General features: G+C 37.7%; 1 protein-coding gene across 1 annotated transcript; it reads right to left on the bottom strand.

Annotated features, from left to right (window-relative positions):
• Positions 1-6,329: 6,329 nt before the first annotated feature.
• Positions 6,330-23,242, bottom strand: LOC114259442 (nuclear transcription factor Y subunit B-8). The gene is made up of 7 exons (XM_028199463.2): positions 23,036-23,242; positions 22,644-22,874; positions 22,271-22,400; positions 22,113-22,118; positions 21,886-21,963; positions 21,707-21,757; positions 6,330-6,718 (listed from the first exon to the last, which is right to left on the bottom strand). The coding sequence occupies exons 2-7, from the start codon at positions 22,859-22,861 to the stop codon at positions 6,674-6,676; spliced, it is 528 nt and encodes a 175-aa protein (XP_028055264.2). The 5' UTR covers positions 22,862-22,874; positions 23,036-23,242; the 3' UTR covers positions 6,330-6,673.
• Between the last annotated feature and the right edge of the window lie 2,210 nt (positions 23,243-25,452).

The raw sequence follows: 25,452 nt of genomic DNA, 5'->3' as shown, positions 1-25,452 counted from the left end.
TTACAAGTTGGAATTAAGCTGATTCCTTATCTTCACTTGTTGAAATTTGTAGCAATTTACAAGTTGAAGTTAAGCCGATGTTATTCCTTAATCCACTTGTTAAAATTTGTAGCAATTTACAAGTTGGAATTAAGCTGATTCCTTATCTTCACTTGTTGAAATTTGTAGCAATTTACAAGTTGAAGTTAAGCCGATGTTATTCCTTAATCCACTTGTTGAAATTTGTAGCAATTTACAAGTTGGAATTAAGCTGATTCCTTATCTTCACTTGTTGAAATTTGTAGCAATTTACAAGTTGAAGCTAAGCCGATGTTATTCCTTAATCCACTTGTTGAAATTTGTAGCAATTTACAAGTTGGAATTAAGCTGATTCCTTATCTTCACTTGTTGAAATTTGTAGCAATTTACAAGTTGAAGCTAAGCCGATATTACTCCTTAATTCACTTGTTGAAATTTGTAGCAATTTACAAGTTGGAATTAAGCTGATTCCTTATCTTCACTTGTTGAAATTTGTAGCAATTTACAAGACGAAGATAGGCCGAGGTTATTGCTTAAGTTCTCACAGCAATATGTGGGTCGTTTAAACCCTATGGAAGATGCTTAACACTTGTTGAAATTTGTAGCAATTTACAAATTTATGTTAAGCCGACATATGATCACCCGCCGAGGTATACAGAAAGTTACAGGTTAAAATAAAAGCTAAGTATATTGTTCATTACTTGTTGAAATTTATGAAAAGTTTGCAGGTTAGTATCTTACCGAAGTAAAAGTTTTATGGTTATACCCGAGGTATAAAACCCCGAGACGATTGCACAAAGGAAGCAACATGAAGAAGCATGCAAAAAATTTTCTAAGTACAAGACTATGCAAAAGCAGTCAACAGAATATCGCAAGATTAAAACATCCAGAGGAAGAACTGTTGCAATCATACATTAAGCAACCACGTCGGCCAAAAGAAAGAGTTTCGCATTATCCAGAAAATAAAAAAGTACAAAGTGCAAAGTACAGAAAAAGAAGGAAAAAAGTACAAAGGACAATTTTTTCAAGATTCTTCAGTGTTAGCCACCGCAGGGACTGGGACCTCGGACGACTCCGGTGGTACCTCGTCGGCTACCTTTTCCGCCTGTATCTCGGCGTCAATCTCCGCAATTGTATTCTCCACACTTCTTTCTGCCAATAGAAGATCAGACGATGGCTGCCCAGTGGCAATTTCCTTGATTACCCCCTCAACCTCATCACCCTCCTCGTCCAAGGTTAAATCCATAACTTGCCTAGCAGGAGGAGGGGATTTGACCTCGGCACCATTCTTGGATTTCCCCACTAAAGCTTCCTCATCATTTTTCTCTTCGTCCTCCCCCTCAGCCTCTACCTCGGTCTCTGATTCGTCTTCAGTCTGACTTGGAGGAGGAAATGGTAAAGGAATAGCGTCGGCCTGGCGCAATGGCGAGTCAGCAGGAAGATCAAGCTTCTTTACCAGGGACATCCAACCAAGGGAAAATCCCCTGTTGCATGCCTGCCTGACTTGAAGCTTGTAGTCCTCTGCAACGTCGGCCATGCCCTGAGCATAGGCCTTTTCATCGGCCTCTTTGACTTCGGCCTCCTTGGTGGCCAGAGCTTGTTGAAGTTCTTTTTGCGCTTGAACCTTCTGAGCCTCGGCCTCCCTTTTCTCGGCTTCAGCTACTTTTTTAACGGCTTCAGCAGCCTCGGCCTTTTCAAGAGCTAAGGTTTGGTTCTTCGTTGCAGCCTCGGCCTGATCCTCCAGTTTTTTCATTTTTGCTCCAAGAGCCCTTATCTCTCTCTTCATTGAAGATGTCTCCCTCTTCATATCAACCAATCTTTGACGATTTTCAAAGGATTGCATTGAAAATGAATGGGCGTGTTGGATAGCCTGAATGAAAACAGAAGTATCAGAAAACTTTCTCAGAAAGAAACAGAAGGAAAAAACACAAATATAAACAGAAATACTTACTTGAGCAGAGTGTTGGAGCATAAGAGCGTAATTTTCATACTCACTAAGCTTGCCATTTCGCTCCAAGTCATTTGGTAGAAGAAGAGCCGTGCTAAGGGCGACAGCAACATTAATGTCATCAGCACTTTCACTTGCCATAATGGGCCTATCTTCCAGGGATAGATCAGGGGCCCAGGGGACGTCGGGCTTCTTTGAAGCCGAGGTCGTTGCAGACGACGACCTTGGCCTCTTTGTTTGTGTAGACCCCGAGGGTTGACCCTCAGCAGACCTCTTGGTGGAGACAGAGGCTGATTTCCTGCTTTCTGCCAACTTTGAAATAGGCACAGTATCCTCAGTTTCGACATCTGTGGCCTTGGCCTTAGGTTGAGCCTTTTTAACCCTCTTTTGTTTGGGTGGGAGCATTAACTGCACTGGTGCGGCCTCGGCGTCAGTTGGAAGATCGGCAAGAAGGTCTTGAACGACAGCCCTTGGGCGAACCATCTCGGCAGTCTTTACTAGCCTTCTTCGACGTTTACGTTCAGGAATTGGTATCAAGTAGGGGGCCGAGGTTGATGGGAGATCGGCTGGGTCAGATGTGGACTCTTGATCTGTCCGAGATGAAGAAGCAGTTAAGGTTGTGGCTGTGGGTGGAGAAAGACTCTTCTTCCTTTTTCTTGGGACGTCGGGTAAGGTGGATTTGTATGTAGGGATGAAGTTTAGTAATACTGGGGCTTTTCGTTTAAGGATTGGAAGGTCAAGAAGTGTTTTCAGATCTGTTCCTGGGAAGAAGGATTGACGAAAATTTTTCGGTGGCTGATGAAGATCTGCAAAGAAACAGACGTCAGAAACAAAAAGTATTAAAGTCTTAAGTAAAAACAACTAAGTGTTGACTCAGGGCTCTTACTCTTGCCCTCTGAAATTGTTCGAGGAAGAGGGTAGAGGTGGACATCTTCATCTGGGCCAAATTCCCAATTTCCAGAAGCAATGAGAAAATCATCTCCAGCCCCCTTGTTGGAGTCTGGGAGGTCGGCTATAATTTTGTACTGAGTGGATCTCGGCTTAAGGTAATAGACAAAACCCCTATCCTTCAGATCAAGAGGACACATGGTATAGCAGTATTGAAGGTCGGCCAGGGTAATTCTAAGGTTCTCTCGCCTAGCTAAAGCTATAATCCCATTGATCACCCTATAGGAGTTAATAGTAAGTTGCATGGGGTTCAGCCTATAGAAATGAAGAACATGACGGAAAAGGGGATGAAGTGGAAGCCGGAGTCCACATTCGGTGAAAGCTACTACAGGGAAAGGCATCGTAAGGTCTGTGGGCATGATGGTATCACTGTCCCCAGCCAGTTTAAGATGAACATCGGCTGGGATGTTGAATTCCTCCCTAAAGTATTCAAGTTTTGTTGGGGTATCTACCCTATGCCTCCACATACCCATTATGTCGGCTTAAACTAAGAGGAATATGTTTCAGAAGAAGGGCGTTTTTCAGGTTTCCCTAAAGAATAAGGGTTTTACAGACAAATCCCAAATTTATGAGCTATGAAGATAAAGATCGAGGGCACAGATCTGGGGCAGATACAGAAAAAGAGAAAACAAAAGACGAAGTTTCAGATTCAAGAACAGAGGTATAGTTCTCAGAAACAATAGAGACACAGAAACAAATCAAGAACAGCGGTAAAAAGAATGATGAAAAAGCATAGAAGTTCAAGATATAGCCACAAATTCGAGATACGAATAAATCCAAGACCTCGAACAAGGTCAGCAATGGCAACAGACAGACAAAAGCACATGAAAAGAATGGAAGAATTAAAGGAAAGGGTCTTACCAGGACAAATGAAGCCGAAGCAATGTTCGCCGAACCCAGAAATCGGTTGCAACAGCAAAGAAGGTCTTGCAAAAATGAGGAATTAGGAGCAGTTCCAGAAGAGAGATTGAAGCGACGGAAGATTTGAAGAAGAATGAGCTCTCAGAAAGAGAAAGAGCAAGAAGACGGAATGGAAAAGTAAAGAAAAGATAGAGGCAAAAGAAAAGTTTTGTCAAAAATTTGAAACGGCGGCAAAATTAGGGCAATCATTACGCCTAGGGTAACGCACGCGTCAGACGGCGCAGACGAACGAACAGATAGCTTCAGGCGCGTCACTGACACGCTCCAATAAAGACGAAACACGTAAAAGAAACAGTTAGATATGCATGACAGCTCATGCGCGTGGGAAAGTACGATCAAAGCCTTGTTCTCCGAAGAGAATACATCGGCTAAAAGTAGATAAACTTGGCTAAACAGTTTTTGAACCATTACTCAGAAAAGAAGTGGCAGAACATCGAAGTAGGTTCCATCACCTCAGAATACCGAGGTAATAGAACCTAGGGGGCAGTTGTGGGGATATATTTTCTGCATACCAACACGTGGCATGGTGACGCCGACGTGTCAGCCGAGGTGCCACGTGTCCTGGTAGTTAAGCCGAGGTAATCTCGGAGAAGCCGAGGTCATTTCCGAAGATATCGGAATCCGAGATAAGGGGCGAGAGTCCTAAGAGAAAGAGGGGACTTAACCAAGATAAGGATAAAGCTCTTAGGGAGTTTATCTTTATCTCTTAAGGAGTCCAGAGTAAACAGTGAATTATAGTTCATGGAAGTCATAATTCAAGTGGGACTTGGATTGAGTATATTATAAAAGAGAGGCACCCCCGTGGGTCTAAGGTATGCAATTTATGTTTTAAGCATTGAGTTTAATACTTGATTTATCTTTGAGAGATATACTGACTTGATCGTCGGAGTGCCCCCGGGTGGAAGAACCACCGCCGGAGCTTCTTTCTTTCTGTTACAGGTTTACCGAAGCCATCTATTCTGCCTGTGCTCTCCAGTTGATCTCTAAGCGGGCAGTGTGGTCAGATTTTCACCCACACAGAATTAAAGCCTTCTCTTAAGTGAGCTGAGCTGACAAAAATGACATTGCCAAGCCATATACCAAATTTGGATCTTGACTTTAAACAAGAGAGGGAAAGGGAAAGATATAACCCTCAAGTTACCTACTAAGGCATGTTTGGATCTTGACTTTAGAGAGTAAGGCTTCAACCGAGTGAAGCCGAACCTAACTTTTGTATGTTCAAGCTCTTTTATTAAGAATTAATCGAGCTCGGCTCGTCAAATATTTGTTGAACTCGAGCTCAGCTCGAACTCACTCGATTACATAAACGATCAGAGTTTGAACTTAAAAAAAAAAAAGATGACAAAATTATGAGTAAAATATATAATAATACTTATATTAATAATAGAGTTCATCAATCAAATATGTAAATTTACACAAATACCAAGCATAAATAAAAAATAAAATAGATTATTAAAAATTTATTTAATATAAGGGTGCAACTCGGACGGGTTCGGTTGGATTGGAAGGTTGTCCAAGCCCAGCCCAAGTTATGCTAAGATCTGCCCAAGCACGAATTGTAACCTGAGATTGCCTGCCCAAGCCCAACCCGAGTTAAATCCGAATTGCCCAAATTGCATTTTTTTTTTTTACATTATTAAATTATTAAAATTTGACTCTATTTACATTTTTTTTTATATAGCAAATCATTAATACCATCAAAACAAATAATTTATATAATGTAAGAGAGATGCCGCTATAGTAGTTTTTACAATTTATGAGTAAAAATAAATAAAAAAAGTAAAATTTTGTTATTTGTATATATAATATATATTCAATATGATTTAATAATCTAAATTACTTTAATAGCATTTAATAATGACTAATAATTTATATATATATTTAATATTTTTATATATCTATACATGTATAATTCAAGTCTCGAGCTGCTCAGGTTGTTTGATGTCTTTGCCCTAGTACGTCCAAATTTAATTCGAGCTACTAATTTTTTGCCCAAACTCGTACCGAATTTAAAAATATCTTATCCAAGTCCTAAAAAAATTCGGACTATGTTCGGATTGCTCGGGTTAAACCTGTCTAAGTTGCACCCCTAATTTAATATATTATTAAAAATAAATATTTGCTTATTTATTTTTATGTTCACGAGTCTTATCGAGTCGAGTTTAGTGCTATTCAAGCTCAGCTCGATTAATAAACAAGCCTAACAATCAAGTTCGAACTTGTTCATTTAGTAAATGAATCGAGTTTAAACAAACTTTAAATGAACCGAACTCATGCTGTCCATAAATGGCTTAGTTCGTTTACAGCCCTAATAGAGAGAAAAGAGAGGGAGGAAATTAGCTTTTGCTTCATTTTTCCTTCCCTTTCCTTTTGTCATTAAATTATACAAATTCAAGATCCAAACATAACCAACAGTTCATACTTGGGATGTTTTAAAAATCGATTAAGACATTTTCTCAACACATCTAAAAATAATGAGAAAATAGCAACAAGGTGAAAGGAAAAAAAAAGAAAGCACAACAGAGTTTCTCAGTCAGTTACATGACCAAATATCCGGTCTTGCCTACCTACCAAAATAAAAGTTACTAAAAAAAACAAAAGAAGATTCAATAAATCCACCAAAGGTTCTCAATATTCATCAAATAATTTATCTACTCCAGAAGACACTGTAATATACAAACATGCCGAAACATAACACTGGACATGAAACAACGCCAACCAATCACCCCTAAAATGTTACAATGCTCAGATCCGAACACATTTAAAATAAGTAAAGAGCTTTAAACATGATATCCTCGTTTAGGATTGAAAATGATGGAAACTGTTTGAGAATTCATTCTACTCTGTGCCGTGCATGGGAAGCATCATATGTTGACCTTGTGACTGCAAAACTCAAGAAACAAGTATAACTACTCTTTGAAAAACAGATAGCTCAATTAATCCAAATTATAGTCAATAGTGACTAGAAAGAGGTGAGAGACAATGGCATCAAATGATATGCAACAGGCATATTTAAGGAAAACATGGAATGATCATACATCATCAGCTATACCATCAATTATAAAAATAAAAAGCTTTACACCAGTAGCAACTACAAATCCTCCAAAAATGTAAGATTACCCCATTAATTCATTAATGTAAAAACGAACATCATCTTTCACAGTTTCACTTTACCATCAGCTTGGTATTGGTATTGATAATGCCCAATCTTTTTTCTTGCGAACCCGCTGATAATCGAACCAAACTAAGCCTTGTGTCCTAATCAAATGAGATCGGCTATATGAATTCTTTTCATAATAAGCTCTGTCAAACGCTATATTCCCAATTAAATTAAACAAACTTCTATCATTTTTTTACAATCACATCTTATGTTAGTCTATGTCTTCTCCTATCTAAGTTATGGAATATATTACTTCTTAATTTTAGGGATTTTAAACCAAAAATCCTAGATATGAGACTAGCAAGTACCATTCTTTTTCTAATAACCCAAAAAGTCCTGTGCCAGAACAAATTACCAAAAAAAAAAAACCTCAAGCTAGTATTGCATTAATTATTACAAAATCAAATACCACTAATCATAGTTGCAAAATCAAATCCCACTAATTATGGTTATTTATGGTTACAAAATCAAAATCACAAGCATGAGTGCGCACACAGTGTAAATTTCATGGTAGGTGTGACTATTCACACTTTCAATTAATATAATAGTGTCAATTTTTGAGAAGTGTGAAATTATGGGCTTTAATATTCTTGTAATTTGCAAGATATGGTCAATTGTGAAATTTCTTAGTATGGACAATGAGTTTTCCCAGCAACTACTCACTTTAAAAAATGTAAAACAACCAACACTGTCCGATATAGAAACCGTTTCATTGCGTTAAATAATGAACTTTCACACTATGGTCAATCATCAAATTTCAAATTATTATCTATTGTGAAATTTCTTGTTACGGTGAATTGTGTAATTTCTCATTATGGTTTACTAGGGAAACTCGTGATATGGTCACAATTGAAACGTTAAATATCAACATGGCAGAAGAAATGAGCTTTCACACTATGGTCAATCATCAAATTTCAAATTATTATCTATTGTGAAATTTCTTGTTATGGTGAATTGTGTAATTTCTCATTATGGTTTACTATGGAAACTCATGATTTGGTCACAATTGAAATGTTACATATCAACATGGCAGAAGAAATGAGCTTTCACAATGAACTGTGAAAGGTTATCAAACCTAAAATGTGTAACATATAAACAACGCAACGAAAATATATTTGAAATGCCCAAAATCCATGCCCAAAAAGCAGGTCTTACTTTGAAATTTTGTGGTAGTTAAAATGTACTAACAGCAAATACAAATCCCAATTTCACTTCGCAGTAAGGTTGGCTCAAGCAAACCACCAATATGGCACAACTTACAAGGAACATATGAGCTAGCAATAAAAAGATGTCAATGAGTATTAATGACCACTGCAAAGCATGGAGGGTATCAATCAGCACCGAGAGTAAGCTGGCTAGAAAGATGGCATAGAGAATCCAACTTTCATTTCTTGGTTATTAATTAGGTTACTAAGTTGATAAGAGAAATCTATATGATTGGCATACAAATCTCCATAATAATAAATAAAAGGAAACGGTTGTGTCAATAATAAACACAATGATATACACACCATTTATAAGACTATTCAATGGGACTACTAACTAATTATCCCTTAATTTTGATTAGTGTTATTTATTTTAATTTATTTTTTCATTTTCCTTGAATAAACTATTCATATATTTGACATATAATAAATTTATAAAATATAAATTTTTAACGTGTTCCAAGCATATTATGTCCTATATTTTTTTGAAAATCACCATGTAGCCATGTATGGGTTGTGTTCGTGTCTACTACTTCGGTTGCAAATACAGATGGTAACTCAGCCAAACAATTTGGAAACCAGTGTCACACAAAGTACTACAAGTCCACCAAATATGATAAGGATAAGGATATGGAATATGTGTCTGACCTATACCTAATTTAAACAGTTAGATCCTCTAATTTCATACGATGTTTGAAGAAGAAGAAGCTCACACTTGTTGGTAAAGAAATATTTGTTGCCTCTCACATAAATGAAAGATAGAAAGTCTATATTTTTCTTAAATCTAATTTAATTTCAAATATATTTCTAAATAATTTATATGATCTTATCTAAAAATATTATACAATATGTACGTAATATATATAAATGTTCAAGACATGTCCATGTACACATACCCAACTTTTGGATACATATCCTAATATCTTAGAACTTAGGCTCAGAAACATATAACACTTGGACAAGCACTCCCACCCAATATTCATACTAGAATCCATGTAACATAGTCGAAAACCCACATGCCTTCACCTATAATGGGATGGTTTTTAGGAGGTTGCATGTGAGAAGTATGGTGGAAGAAGGTAAAACCCGAATCGGATTTGGGATGGAATTGGTTTAGGAACCTCCAAGCCCGTTTACATGCTTTATATATATATATATGTGTAACCTCAAGGGGTTAGTCTAGTGGGCACAACTTGGAGCCTAGGAGTGTGCTCCCTCCAGGTCTCAAGTTCAATACTCACTAGCTGCAATCAGCTCCTTGAGGCCAGTCCATACAGGACATTTGCTCTGGCTTTAAATGGGACCCCCACAAGTGGGCGGTGGGATTGGTTCCCAGGATTAGTCGAAGTGCACATAAGCTGACCCAAACACTCAATTATCAGAAAAAATATAATAATAACAAATACATTGTAACAACCCTCATTTTTGACTTAGTCATACTTGCATACATTATGGATGATTTTGTTTTAATAAGTGCATTTGCAAATCTTGTCTTGTTTTGCTTGAACGATTTCTTGCATGCTTTGTTCTTGACTGGTGTGTTGCCGAGGTCATCTTAAGCCTAGGCACCTTCGAAGCCTTTGTCACTTAGAACTGTCTTGGAACCTCGTTGGCTGACCTCCATCTTCACCCTGGCATATTAGCCGAGATGTCACCGTCTAGGCCGAGGTGCGCGTCGCCTAGGCCGAGATGTGCATCATCTGGGCCGAGATGTTGATATCTAGGCGTTCTAGATCCTTGATCCTTGCATGAGTGATTTTGTTCCTGGAATGGTTTGACCTAGGCCGAGGTGTGGCACCTTTTAGTCAGGTGTTGTCTTCCCAAGCCGATGTCCTTTCCTCTTGATTGCCGGAGTCTTGCTATTAGCCGATGTCGTTACTTGCCGGTGTGTTCGTGCCGCCTAGCTTGCTGGGTACGCTTTGTCTTGGTCTTGTCTTGTCAAGTCAGTCACTTTTTGAGTTGAGCGAATCAGCCAATGCCACGTGTCCCGACAGAGGGATTAAGTCAGTGTTTGTCGTGTGAGGCATTTCGTTTTTTGTATCAATCTTGCCTTTTAGAGAGAGAAACTCTAGTGAGAAGGAGGAGAAGTTTGAGCTAGAGAGGGTGACTTCCAAGCTTGATCGTTAGAGCTTGAGCCGTTAGATTCGAGTTTTGAGGTTAGAATCTTAACCTATTCATGTTGTTTTTATCCATTATCTAGCTGCATTGCACGATCAAACTTGTTTTACACACCATTCATCGATTTAAAGTTTGTTTTGGAAAGAGGAAACTGTTTCCATGTGTTTTTGAAGAAAAGCCTCGTTTGATCCGAAAGTTTGCATCGAAGCTCATGCATTTGTGTTTGTTTTGATAAGATCCTTGAGTATGGGTACCCAGGTCCACGTTTTCGTAGTTGTGGCATGAAATCTTAGCTTTTGTATAGCAAGTTATGATTTTTGCATTCATCTTCCTCATGCTCATGTTCTTCAAGTTCTTCATGCTCATGTTCTTCAAGTTCTTCATGCTCATGTTCTTCATGTTTATCAAGAGGGAAACTCAGATTTTCCCGACTTCACTTTCGACAGTGGCCATCGAGGCCACACTTCGGCGAGGAGGTGTGGGACCTCGGCCTAGACCTGGTAGTTGCCCAGCATGTTTTTCCAAAGATAAGGAACTATGTTTTGATTCGATTTAACTTAGTTTTGAAGAATGCCGAGGTCATTTGCATGTAAGCTAGACTTGTCTTGAGTAATGCGTTCAATAGACTTTGCCATGTGTTGTAGGACTGGGACTTGCCTTGACCCCGACGTTGGAAGGACAAGGTGAGTGGTATTTTTAATAAAGCTATGTTATGCGTTTTGATAAAGACCTTGCCTTGCCTTGTTTTGAAAGTATTTGTTAAGCATGAATAATTGTCCCTATTTCGTATATCAAGTATTATCTTGTTTTGATGACATTCTTGGAAAGTCCCTTGTGTTGAAGGACTCTAAACTTTCGCAGTACATCTTGTTTGAAAGTCCCTCGTGCTGGAGGATCCTAAACTTTCGCAGCACATCTCGTTTGAAAGTCCCTCGTGCTGGAGGACTCTAAACTTTCGCAGCACATCTTGTTTTGAAAGTCCTCGTGCTGGAGGACTCTAAACTTCCGCAGCACCCTTGATTTGTACTCTAGTGTTAAAGGGCTACGGGCCTTTGTAACATAGGTCCCTCGTGCTGGAGGACTCTAAACTTTCGCAGCACATCTTATCTTGAAAGTTCCTTGTGCTAGAGGACTCTAAACTTTTGTAGCACCCTCGTTTGAGATGCCTATCTTGCTTTGCCACGGACGGTTTACCGTGTGGATATGTTTGCCGAAATGTTATTATTTGTAATATGTGATGCTAGTACGTATCCCTTGAAACTGTGAAGATTTGTTAGATGGACGAGGTCCATTCCTTGTTATATATATAGAGTTTTGTCTTGTATTGTTTTGAAAGGATTTCGGCTATTATTCATGCAAACCCCTTTATTATTTATGACATTCACTGAGTATCCAAGCCCACCCTCTCTATATATATGTAGGTGATGAACAAGAAGGCGGTGACGCCTAGACGTGATTTCTGGAGCTTATTTTTGGGCCTTATTTATGTCGGCTTAACCTGCACCTAAGCTAGCAGTCTTGAAAATCATGCTTCTCGACTTGTAATATTTGTACTTTGAACACGTCGGCTGAGAAGCCTTTTGATCAAGACGTATGTTTTTGTGTGATTGTTATGTCGGCAAAGAAGATGTCGGCGACCTGGCAAACTGTGTACTTAAATCTGTAATTTATACAACTTGCTTATGTTGGCTTGTGGAGCCCTTTGCTAATACAAAATATGTAACTTGCACTTTGCTTGTTTGTTATTAAATTATAACCCATATGTGAATGGTTACTATCTCATGTGACTTATGCACTGCTCTTATGGACCACTTGTATTTTAGATTTTTGCTTCCGCACTTGTGAGCCCCATATATTTATATACTCTGATTGTGTGTGAATTTTGAAAGTTGGCCTTGTTGGCATATTATAATCACCGAAAGTCACTTAGCATATTATATTAGCCGAAAGAGTCTGTAATCATTTTTTATGCACTCAGGGATCATCTTGTAATTGTCTACCTTGTAAACCCTAATCTTTATTTATAAATAAGGGGTGATATCTCATCATACCCTAAGCTGGTTACTCAAGCTTCATGGTATCAGAGCCGAACTTATAGGGTTTCGGTTCACCCTCGTTGGTAGACCTTCTTCACCAACAACACTCTAGGGTTCGAAGCTTACCTGGGTGGATCGTCTTCCTCAGCCGTCTTCCTCAGTCGATCTCCGCAACTCAGTCGATCTCCTCAGCCGTCTTCCTCAGTCGATCTCCTCGCCTTCCTCTGTCGATCATCACTCAGCCGTCAGCTCCTCAGCTCGGCGATCTCCTCCAGCCATTTCGTCCCTCGTCTTCCTCAGCCTCTGATCTCACTGTGGTATATATAAATATATATATATACATATATATCCTAATATATATATAAATATAGCCTGATATAGAGATATTTATATATATAAAGACATGTATCCATAAATAACTCAATTTTTTTTTTAAAAAAAAAAAAAAAATATTAATTAATTAATTAATTAATTAATTCAAAAAAAAAAAACAAAAAAAAAAAAAAAAAAAAACAAAAACAAAAATTAAATGGTTTCGTAATTTTGTTATGTCTTTATAGTGGTCATTGTACCTGATATCTCACTTCCACCTTCTGGGTTTGTGATTTCCACTAGTTTGTTGCGGGTTTGGTAGTATTGTATCCATGACAGATTCCACTAGTGTGTCCTCTTCGTCTCAAACACCAAAAAGTGAGAGTCTCATTCTACCTACTACCATGACTGAGAACTCCAACCCTAGTCTGAAAATCACCACCTCTCTATTTAATGGTCAGAACTACCTAGCATGGTCTCAAAGTTTGACTTTGTTTTTGAAAAGCAGAGGGAAGATGGGGTATGTTGATGGCAGGATACAGGCACCTAGTACCACTGACTCAGGTTATGACCAATGGGAGATTACTAACTCTTTGATTATGAGTTGGCTTATCCATTCGATGGTTCCAGAACTTGGTGAGGGCTACTTGTCTATGGAGACTGCCCAGGACATTTGGGAGGCTGTGGCTGTTACCTATTCCCGCAAAGGAAATTTTTCACAGGCATTTGAGTTGCGTCGCTCTATTGAGAGCACACTTCAGGGGGAGCAGACTATTCTTCAGTACTTCAATTTCCTCACCAACGGCTGGAAACGCCTTGACCACCTGGAAGACTATAAGCCCGTTTGCCCTACTGATTCTGTCGGGTACAAGAAGTTCATCGCACGGGAACGGGTCTTTAAATTTTTGGCCGGCCTAAATATGGAGTATGATCCAGTTAGGGGTCGAGTTCTGAGTATGGACACTCTTCCTTCACTGCAGGAGGCATTTGCCTATGTACAAAATGAGGAGAGTCGTCGGTCTGCTATGATGTCCCCTGTCTCTACTGACCGTTCCGCATTACTGTCTACTCCTCGAGATGGCCTCAGCCTGCCTCCTCCGTCTGCTGCTAAGGAGTCTGTATTCTGTGATTATTGCAAGAAGCCGCGGCATACTCGTGAGACATGTTGGAAGCTTCATGGGACTCCATCTGGGAGTCGAGGTGATCGGTCTGGTTCTCGAGGAGGTCGGTCAGGCCACTCTCGAGGACGTGGTTCCTATTCCCGGGCTCATCAGTCTAGTGCCGTTGATACCCTTGATTCTAATTCCACTTCTGTTACCCAGGCTTCTGATACTGAGCTGGAGGATGCTTTGCGCCAATTGTTGGACCGCCGATCTTCTACTACTCTCAGTACCGCTTCCTCGTCCTTTGCCCGCTCAGGTAACTTAGCATCTTCTCCTTGTACTTTCCTGTGTCATACATCTTTGCCTTGGATTATTGATTCTGGTGCCTCAGATCATATGTCTGGCTCCTCTGATCTTTTTTCTGCCTATAAGCCCTCTTCAGGTCAGGACAAAGTTAGGATTGCCGATGGAACTGTTTCTTCCATTTCTGGAAAAGGTTTAGTCCAAGTCACTCCTACCATGCATCTATCTTCTGTTCTCCATGTTCTCAAGTTTTCTGTTAATCTGTTATCCTTAAGTCGTCTTACCCAGGATTTGAATTGTTGTGTGACGTTTTTTCCTGATCATTGTCTTTTTCAGGACCTTGTCACGGGGAGGACGATTGGCAGTGGTAGTGCAGAAAATGATCTCTACTTCCTAGATCAACCGGACAAACTTGCTTATTCTTCCACCACGTCTTCTACTACCCCCGCTGATGTATGGTTGTGGCATCGCCGTCTTGGGCATCCCTCATTTCATTTACTTAAGCATTTATTTCCTTCTAGTTTCGCAAATCATCATGTGTCTGACTTTCTTTGTGAGTCTTGTCAACTTGGAAAACAACATAGAGCTTCTTTTGCTCCCAGTTTGAATAAAAGCTTAGTTCCTTTTTCATTAATACATTCTGATGTTTGGGGTCCCTCTCGTGTTCTGTCTGTGAAAGGTCATCGCTGGTTTGTTACATTTATTGATGATTTTTCTCGTGCTACTTGGGTGTATCTCATGAAAGATAAGAGTGAAGTTTTCTCTGTGTTTCGCACTTTTCATAAGATGATTTGTACTCAGTTTGGGGCCACTATCAAAATATTTCGTTCTGATAATGGCGGGGAATACATAGATTCTAGGTTAGGGCAATATTTCTCTACTCATGGCATTATCCATCAGACCTCTTGTACCAATACCCCTCAACAAAATGGGGTGGCTGAACGCAAGAATCGGCATCTTCTTGACATAGCTCGGTGCATGTGTTTTTTTATGAACGTGCCTCGACCCTATTGGGGCGATGCCGTTCTCACCGCTGCCCATCTTATTAATCGTCTCCCTACCCAGGTCTTGGACAAACAGGCTCTACTTCACGTCCTCCTCGGTTCTCAGTCCTTGTTTTCTATTCCTCCCAAAATATTTGGTTGTGTCTGTTTTGTCCATAATCACTCTCCCTCTCGTGGTAAGTTGGACCCTCGCTCCCTCAAGTGTGTTTTCCTTGATTATTCTCCTACTCAAAAGGGGTATAAATGTTACCACCCTTCTTCTCGTAAGTGGTTTGTGTCCATGGATGTCACTTTCTTTGAGTCCCAGTCCTATTTCTTGTCCTCTCCGGTGTCACCGTCCTCATTTCCGGGGGAGCCTTGGTGTGAAGTGAGTCCTGTGCCTCCTATGGTAGAAGTGAGTCCTGTGCCTCCTATGATAGAACCAGTTGTTCTTGCACCCCCCTCTTCTACTGGAACTCCCTCTTCTACTGGAACTATAGAACCCATTGTCACCAAGAATAAGGATGGCCATGTTTATGTTCGGGACATCGACAGAAAACAAGTTAACTGGATACACGGGACCGTTTCTGCTACTCCACTGCCATCTCCTGCTTCTAATGAGAGTCTAGGTAACTTTGAATCTCGTGAGTCCATTGATCTTGATGTTCCTATTGCCAAAAGGAAGGGTGTGAGATCTTGTACTCAACATCCTATCTCACAGTTTGTATCATACTCTCATTTGTCATCCTCATATAGAGCGTTTGTGTCCAATATTTCCTCTGTTAGCATTCCTAACCATTTTTAGGATGCTCTCGCTATCTCTGAGTGGAAACTAGCCATGATTGAGGAAATGAAAGCACTTAGGAAGAATGGCACTTGGGAATTGACTGAGTTACCTACGGGCAAACGACCAGTGGGCTGTAAATGGGTATATACTGTGAAACACAAAGCAGATGGGTCTATTGAGCGTTACAAGGTAAGACTTGTGGCAAAAGGGTTTACTCAGACATATGGCATTGATTATCAGGAGACCTTCGCACCCGTGGCTAAAATGAATTCAGTCAGAGTACTTCTCTCTCTAGCAGCTAATCTAGATTGGCCGCTTTATCAGTTTAATGTCAAGAATGCTTTTCTCCATGGTGACCTCGAAGAAGAAGTATATATGGACATTCCTCCGGGTTTTGAGGATCATCAAACAGAAGGGAAAGTATGCAAACTTCGGAAGTCATTATATGGTCTCAAACAGTCTCCAAGGGCTCGGTTCGAGAGATTCACTCAGGCTATGTTTAAATATGGCTTCAAACAAAGTCAGGCAGATCACACATTATTTGTGAAACATTCCTCATGCGGTAAGACTACAGCACTTATTGTTTATGTAGATGACATAGTTCTTACAGGCAATGATAGTGGAAAAATACCTCTGTTGAAGAAATATTTAGCCAACGAATTTGAAATCAAAGACTTGGGAAGCTTGAAGTATTTTCTGGGAATTGAAGTTGCTCGCTCTAAGGATGGGATATTTATCTCACAGAGAAAATATGTGCTTGACCTGTTGAAGGAAACTGGGATGCTTGGCTGCAAGGCATGTGCCACCCCACTGGAACCTAATCAGAAATTGGGGGATGATGAAGGAGGAGAAGTTGTGGATAGGGGGAGCTATCAACGTTTAGTGGGTAAGCTCATTTACCTATCTTCACTCCCGTCCTGATATTGCTATTGCTGTTGCTGTCAGTGTAGTTAGTTTATGCATGCTCCTCATTAGATTCACCTTGAGGCTGTCATGAGAATCTTGAGGTATTTGAAGTCTGCTCCTGGTAAGGGTCTGTATTTTTCAAAGTATGATCATCTTCGTGTAGAAGCCTATACAGATGCTGACTGGGCTGGGTCAGTAACTGATAGGAGATCAACTTCAGGGTATTGTACATTTGTCGGCGGCAACCTAGTTACTTGGAGGAGTAAGAAACAGAATGTGGTTGCCAGGTCAAGTGCAGAAGCTGAGTTTAGAGCTATGGCACAAGGTGTGTGTGAACTTTTATGGATCAAATTATTGTTGAGTGATCTAGGTATTGCTCAGACGGACTCCATGCGGTTATACTGTGATAATAAGGCCGCCATCAACATTGCTCACAATCCAGTTCAACATGACAGGACAAAACATGTTGAGATTGATCGCCACTTCATTAAGGAGAAACTCACTAGTGGTACCATTTGTACTCCTTTTGTTCAGTCTGGTGACCAACTTGCTGACATTCTCACCAAGGGAGTTGGGAATAAACCGTTTCATGACATATTAGGCAAGCTGGGCATGAGAGATATCTTCGCACCAGCTTGAGGGGGAGTGTTGGCATATTATAATCACCGAAAGTCACTTAGCATATTATATTAGCCGAAAGAGTCTGTAATCATTTTTTATGCACTCAGGGATCATCTTGTAATTGTCTACCTTGTAAACCCTAATCTTTATTTATAAATAAGGGGTGATATCTCATCATACCCTAAGCTGGTTACTCAAGCTTCAAGCCTTCGGTAATCTTAGATTACTGGCCATCATGGTATCAAACTATTAGGGGCGGTTTGGGGTCGTGACATACATCTATATATATATATATATGATGCTCTTATTCTAACCTTACATGTTTACTGATGCCATATTTGTTATAGGCTTCTAGTTTGTCATTGTTGATGGCTAATGCTTCTATTTGATTTCTAACAATTAATTATTTTACATTTTTACTATCTGTCATCCATTTTTCTTATCATCACCACCGGCATCATGCAAAGATCCATATATATGTATGTGTGTGTGTGTGTGTAAGAATCTTTATATTCATATACCAATATATGTATATATCGTACGTGTATATATAGCAAACAAATCTTAAAGTAATTAAAAATTCATTATCAAGAATGTGTCAAGAATATCATCATAGAATACATGCATTCAATGTTCCCAATGACTTAAAGAATCTTCAACTTCCCAATTCAAGATTCTTGATAAAATTTGCATACAATGTATTAATTCACTATGGATTGACTGCCAGTAGAATACAGACTAAATACTACACTATTGACAGCCAATACTTTATTGCAAATAAAATTATTTTTCATCTGTTTGAGTGCTCATGACAATGAATTCTACTTTGAATCGATTAAATGCTAGGTCGTTCCCCTCAAGTGACGCGTTGCGTCTGCCTCCGGGTGTTTCGAAAAGTGAACAAGGGATGCCGCATCAACGCCTGGGTGCGGTGAAAAATGGGTAAAGGTTCCTGCGTTTTTCTGGACAAACGCGGGTAAAGAAGCTAGTCCAAAACTACAGGTTTAAGGTAGTCACTTGGAATATGAAAACTTTAACTCATAAGACGATGGAATTGATAGATGTTATGATTAGGATTAGAGTTAGTATAGCATGTGTACAAGAAACTAAGTGGACGGATGAGAAAACTAGGGAAATTAAAGATACTGATTTTAAACTGTATTATAATGGTGAAAATAGAAGCAAAAATGGGGTAGGAATCATAGTTGCCAGGGGTCTTGCGGAAAATATAGTGGCGGTCATTAGGAGAGGGGATAGGATTATGTTAGTTAAACTAGTTATTGGATGGAATATAGTGAACGTTATTAATGCATACGCTCCTCAAGTAGGATTACATGATCAGACTAAGAGGGATTTTTAGGAGCAAATGGATGAGATCTTACAGGAGATACCAGTAGGAGAAAACCTAATTATAGGTGGAAATTTCAATGGCCATGCAAGTATAGATAAACTAAGCTATGAAAGAGTGCATGGTGGCTATGGTTTTGGTGATAGAAATAAGGCTGAAGAGAGTATCTTAGATTTTGCGCTAGCTTCTGACCTGGTGGTAGCCAATACGATGTATAAGGAGAGGGAGGAGCATTTGATAATCTTTAAGAGTTGGTCAGTTAAGAACTAAATAGATTACGTTTTAGTAAGAAAAGTGAACCGCCTAAAATACAATGATTGTAAAGTGATTCCTGGAGAGAATCTAACCTCCCAACATAGGATTTTGGTACTAGATTTATGTTTTAAAGTGCAATACTAAGCTAGGAAGGATGATGGGCGTCGTAAGACAAAATGGTAGGACCTAAAAGGGGAGAAATTAGAAACATTTAAGAATAGAATTTACAAGGAAAGTACTTGGGACTTAGAAAATGATGCTAACACTATGTAGAATTTGATGGCCAATTGTATGAGGAGAATCTCAAGGGAAGTGCTTGGAGTGTCGAAAGGGACGGGACGCAGCTTTAGGAAAACTTGGTGGTGGAGGGAAGAGATTCAAACATTAGTTAAGATAAAAAAAGAGTGTTTTAGAAAGTGGCAGAAGGATAGAACTGAGGAAAGCTTAAGAACTATAGATTGACTAATAAGGAGGTCAAAAAAGTAGTGAGAGAGGCTAAGTTAAAAGCTTATAATGACCTATACACTAGACTAGATAGTAAGGAGGGAGAAAATAAGATATACAAACTTGCTAAGATACGGAAGAGGAAAACAAGAGATTTTAATCAAGTTAAGTGAATTAAGAGTAAGGATTTTAAGGAATTAGTGAAGGATGAAGAGATTAAGGAGAGATGGAAGAACTATTAAATGAGGAACATGGAGGTACGTCAATAGGGAAAGAAATAGCCAGTAATACGACAAACCAAGACTATAGGTTCTATCGCAGGATTAGGAACTTTGAAGTGGAGATTGCACTTAACAAGATGAAATCAAATAAGGCTTTAAGTCAAAGGATATCCCTATTGAAGCTTGGAAGTGTTTAGGTAAAAAGAAAGTTACTTGGTTGACTAGGTTATTTAGCAAGATTTTGTTGACTGGGAATATGCCAAATGAGTGAAGGAAAAGTATTTTAGTAGCAATTTATAAGAATAAAGGAGACGTCCAGAATTGTAATAACTATAGAGAAATCAAACTAATGTGTCATATAATGAAAGTGTGGGAAAGGGTGATGGAATGCTGATTACGAGATATAACAGAGGTGTCAGAGAATCAATTTGGGTTTATGTCTGGCAGGTCAACAATGAAAGCAATCTATCTTTTGAAGAGAGTAATAGAAAAGTATAGGGAAAAAAAAAGAAAGAGACATTCATATAATGTTTATCGATCTTGAAAAAGCATATGACAGAGTCCCTCGGAATATAATATGGTGGATGTTAAAGAAGGAAGGGGTGACAAAAGGATACATTGATGTGATTAGAGACATGTATGAAGGGGTGGTGACCACTGTTAAATCGCCTGCTAGAGAGACAAATGAATTTCCTATCACTGTAGGGATACACCAAGGATCTACCTTAAGTCCTTATTTTTTTGCTTTAGTTATGAATGAGTTAACGAGAAATATTCAGGATGACGTGCCATGTTGTATACTTTTTGCAGATAATATCGTGTTAGTAGATGAGATTAGAGAAGGAATTAACACAAAGTTAGAAATTTGAAGACAAGCACTTGAATCTAAAGGATTCCAGATAAGTAGAACTAAGACAGAGTACATGGAGTGTAAATTTAATAACAGTAACAATGAAAGTAGAGGAAAAGTAAAGATTGAAAACTAAGAACTGCCTAAGAGTGAACATTTTCATTATTCACAGTCAATTATCACAACGGCGGGAGAGATTAATACGGATGTGACCCATAGGATTAAGGCAGGATGGCTTAAGTGAAGAAGTGCGTTTAGGGTACTGTGCAACAAACGAATACCTACTAGACTAAAAGGTAAATTCTATATGACGACTATTAGACCAGTGATGTTCTATGGGACGGAGTGTTGGGCAACCAATAAACATGTTGATAAGATGAGTGTTGCTGAGATGGGGATGTTAAGGTAAATGTATGGCAGGACTAGACAAGACAGAATTAGGAATGAGTGTCGAGAATGGGTAGGAGTAGCACCAATAGAAGATAAGTTGAGAGACTGAGGCCTCGTTTGGCAAGAGACTATTTTAGCCAATTAGTCAAAAAGTTACTAAATTAGCCAAAAAGCCAACAACCCATACCAAAAAGTCAAAGATTCTCTTTTCTCTCTACTTTTTGCACATCTTTTCGTAATTAGCCAAAAAGTCATCCCAAACATACAAGTTTTTTTTACCTACCTTTTTAGCCAAATAGCCAAAAAGTTACTAAATTAGCTTGTTCCCAAACGAGGCCTGAGATGGTTTGGTCACATTCAACAGAGACTAACAGAGGCAGTAGTGAAAATATGCGATACAGTGACGTTAGATAGTAGTGTTAGGGGACCGAGTAGGCCTAAATTAACGTTGGCTAGCGTGGTAAATAGAGATATAAAACTGCTTGATTTGACTAACGAAATGGCCTTTGATAGAGTCGTGTGGAGAAAAAAAATTCATGTAACCGACCTCATTTGATGAGACTTAAGGCTTGGTTTGGTTTGGTTATCTATTTGAGTGCTAACAAATACATTTGTAATTGTGGGTATTTTTTTTTTTTAAGTAGCACTAGAGGTATATGTTCTATGGATCAACTATCAATATTTATATTACATACATACACAATATGATCAAACTTCTCATGTATCTTAAAAATGAACAAAAGAGATTTCACAACGTATTATGCTATGCATGTGAACAACAATATTTGACCATGGACGAGAGAGAGAGAGAGAGAGAGAGAGGGTTTACTTGGGAATTTCCGTAATTCATGCTTTGTGAAAATGAACCTTGATGTGCAAACTGTACAATGAGGGAAGAGGTTGGCATGGTAAGACAGGATATGACTTTCAATCCAAGAAACAACATAACGCCAAAATTCCCAAAAAGATCAACTGAACGTCCTATAACTTAATGTACAGTATATATACCTGCATATTTGGACCAGGTTGAACCCCATCTTTTTTAGCAGACCCTTCCCCACCCTTTCCTGATCCCTTGGTATCACCCTAGCAAAATTCAGAATTTCAAAAACTACAAATTTGGCAGAAGCTACGCCCAAATGGAAAAAACAAGAAATCACTGATAAACAAACACACAAATATAAACACATGAGCAGTAAATGTACGATTTACAAACCAATAAGAAAATGGCATACCTCTATCTGCAACATTTCGTTCAGCCCAATACAGAGGCAAAACAAAACGAAAACAACAAATCGTTAATACAATACAATATATGTATCACAAATCAAATTTCTACCCACATAAGGGGAAAAAATAAATTGCATAGAAATATTTAAATCAATAAAACCACCTCTCTGTATCGACTAAGGTACACTTTCAGCGGATCAATATAATCTTCAAACCCCAAAGTGGCCATTGCCCAGAGAAGATCATCCCCATTTATCGTCTTCCTCTTCTCTCTCTGGCACTTATCACTCGCCCTTCATTCAATTTCCAAACAATCAATCACAAAAAATTTATACATTATACAAAGCACACAACTTGAAACATTTTGAAGCTTTGTAACACTTCTTTTCCCAAAAATGCTCATAATATTAGCTTGCTAGCAGTATTAAATTCAACCAATCTTCTTCATTCATCAATTCATCAAATTACTAAAAAAATTTAGATGTAAAATTGCAAAGGCATCACATATATATACACAATTGAAATATCTATCATACTCGCTAGTGACGAAACTGATGAACTCGGAGACGCATTCTTGCACGGTCTCCTTGGCGTCCTTGGCGATCTTCCCATTCGCCGGAAGCGCCTTCTTCATGATCCGACTGATATTGGCGATCGGGAGGAACCTGTCCTGCTCGCGGACGTTCGACCTAGGACTCTGCTCGCCGCTCTCGTGGCTCCCACCGCCGGGGCTCGCCGGAGCAGCGTCGGACATCGTCGCCGAAACCCTAGCTCCACAAAGCACAAAACACTATCCAAAAACAACAAAGAAATGAAGCAAATCAAAAACCACATCTTTGGATCGAAACCAAACCCTAACTCCGCCATAAGAGAAAAAGTGTAGAGAGAGAGAGCGTGGATGAGAGAGAGTGAAAGAATGTTTGCTTACCGTGATTTTGTAATTTGGGCGCGAGAGAGAGAGAGAGAGAGAGAGATCGATGGGCTATGGAGGAGGAGAGAGAAGAGGGAGGGAGTGAAATCGGACGCTGGAGAAGAGGGGAAAGAGGATACGACTCAGATGATGTCTTTACCTTATCATCACCGTCCGTTCTTGGCCCTCCTCTCTTTGTATTATCTCTCTAATTTTTTTTTTTTAAAAATAAAATAAATTATACTTTACTTGTACCATTTTGATCCTGTTAATTAACTTAATTTTGACTCTTAATTTTTTAATTTATTTTAATTTGATTCAATTAATAATATTATTAGTATTTTTTAAGAAAAATTATCACTAAATTAACTAGGAATAACTAACTAAGTTGTGTAAATTTATAAATTTGCCTTTATAAGTATGACACGTGACACTTATGTGCGTATTTTTTATTAAAAAAAAAATTATTATAAATTATAATCAATTGGACCAAATTGAGATAAAATCATAAATGTATAGTCAAAATTGAGTCAATTTAAAATACAAGAATTAAAATGACAGAAGGAGTAAAATACAGGAACTATCGTCATAATTTGTCCTTTTTTATAGATAAATTACATCGTTAATCTTTGTATTTTATCCTTCATATTATTTTAGTTTTTATAATTTTAACTTATTTATTTTTAATTTTATATTTCTTTAGTCCAACTGATAATACTAATTATGATTTTTTTTTTAAAAAAAAGTTATCACTAATTTGAATAAATTTATATTAATAATTTATGTGTTCATTTCTATCAAAAAATAATTATAATTAATTAAATCAAATTAAAATAAAATTTAAAACTTAAAATTAAAATTAAATTAGTTAAAATTATAAGGATTAAAATATAGGAATTATTAATATAATTTTTATTTTATTTTTTAATCTTTTCACTTTTCTGTATTTATGTTCTGGTACTGGAAGCGTTCATCAAATATGATTAGAACACGTGTATATATAATAAAACACGTGCATACATAACTGATGCTGGTTGGTATGGTAAATGCAGCTGAGGGTGTGGTGCGGTTCGGATGTTTGAGAGTAAAATTTTAAATTGAATGGTGAGTTAGTGGATTAATAAATTGTGATTTGAGCACTGTTTAACGGATTGGCAGATTAAAAAATATTTTAATTAATTATCATATATTTACATAATATATAATATTAATTTGTATAATATTTTTTAAATATATAACACAAAGTAATTTTATATATGTTTTATGTATATAACCATTAATTTTATAATAAATTTCATCCCTTAAATCTCTCTCACACTTATTTTTATATTGATATTTCATTAGAAGTTAAAAAATATATATGTATTAATTATAATAGAGTGATTCGGTTGGTGAATTATAAATTTTAAAGTTTAAACTGTGGTTAGCGGTTAGAGCAGTATAGAATGGTACGATTTTAACGGATTTGATAGTATTTTATGCAACCTCAAACGCACTGACATAGGCCCCGATAATAAGTTAACTAGCGGGTGACACACAATTCAGATAAATAAGATAAAAATAAATAATAAAAATTGTAAGAATGTTTTTAATAAAATTTAAAATCTTGCTCATATTTTTGAATAATAAATTTTTATTTTAGGTTACATAAAGCTGTCACGTGTCATTGGACATCAAGGTCAACTTTCATTTAATAATAGTATAGATAGATAGAAGATAGATGCATATAGTAAAAAAAAAATCACTAAAAATAGTTAAAAGGTTGAGAAATTTTAATATACGCGCTCATTGTTCAGTCTTCACTTAATAATAGTATAGATAGATAGAAATAGTAAAAAATATCACTAAAAACAATTACAAAGTTGAGAAATTGTAGTATACACACTAATTGTCTGCCTTCACTTAATAATAGTATAGATGGATAGAAATAGTAAAAAATATCACTAAAAATAGTTAAAATGTTGAGAAATTTTAGTACACACGCTCATTGAACAAGGTATACCATATACACCTTTAGTTATGTTATTTTTTTTTTTTAGTTATGATTAATTTTCTTCTTTAATTATGATAATATTTTAATTATGACTCATGAAATCTTTAAGTATGTTTTATGTAGTATTTTTTTTTTTATAAGGTGTGCCTCATGTAGCGTTTAGTTTTGAATTCAGGAAGTATGTAGTTATTTAATTATAAAGTCCATATGTTACACACCCTTTAAGAGGAGTGTACCATAATCTTTTCTCAAAAAATTATATAAAAAAAGTTAAAGATTCTTTTTTTATTCTCTTTATTTTTTGTACATTTTTTTATGAAAAATTTTAAAAATTATTTTCACATTGTGGCATATTGTAGACTAGCTTTTGATTATTGTTTCTCCTTGCATTTGGATGGAGGATGCTCCATCTTTGTTGCATTTGATTGCTTCTGAGGCTTCC

The sequence above is a fragment of the Camellia sinensis genome, chromosome 10 (assembly GCF_055761805.1).
Source record: "Camellia sinensis isolate YWXY chromosome 10, ASM5576180v1, whole genome shotgun sequence".
NCBI lineage: Eukaryota > Viridiplantae > Streptophyta > Magnoliopsida > Ericales > Theaceae > Camellia > Camellia sinensis.
This window is presented reverse-complemented; position numbering and strand designations above follow the sequence as displayed.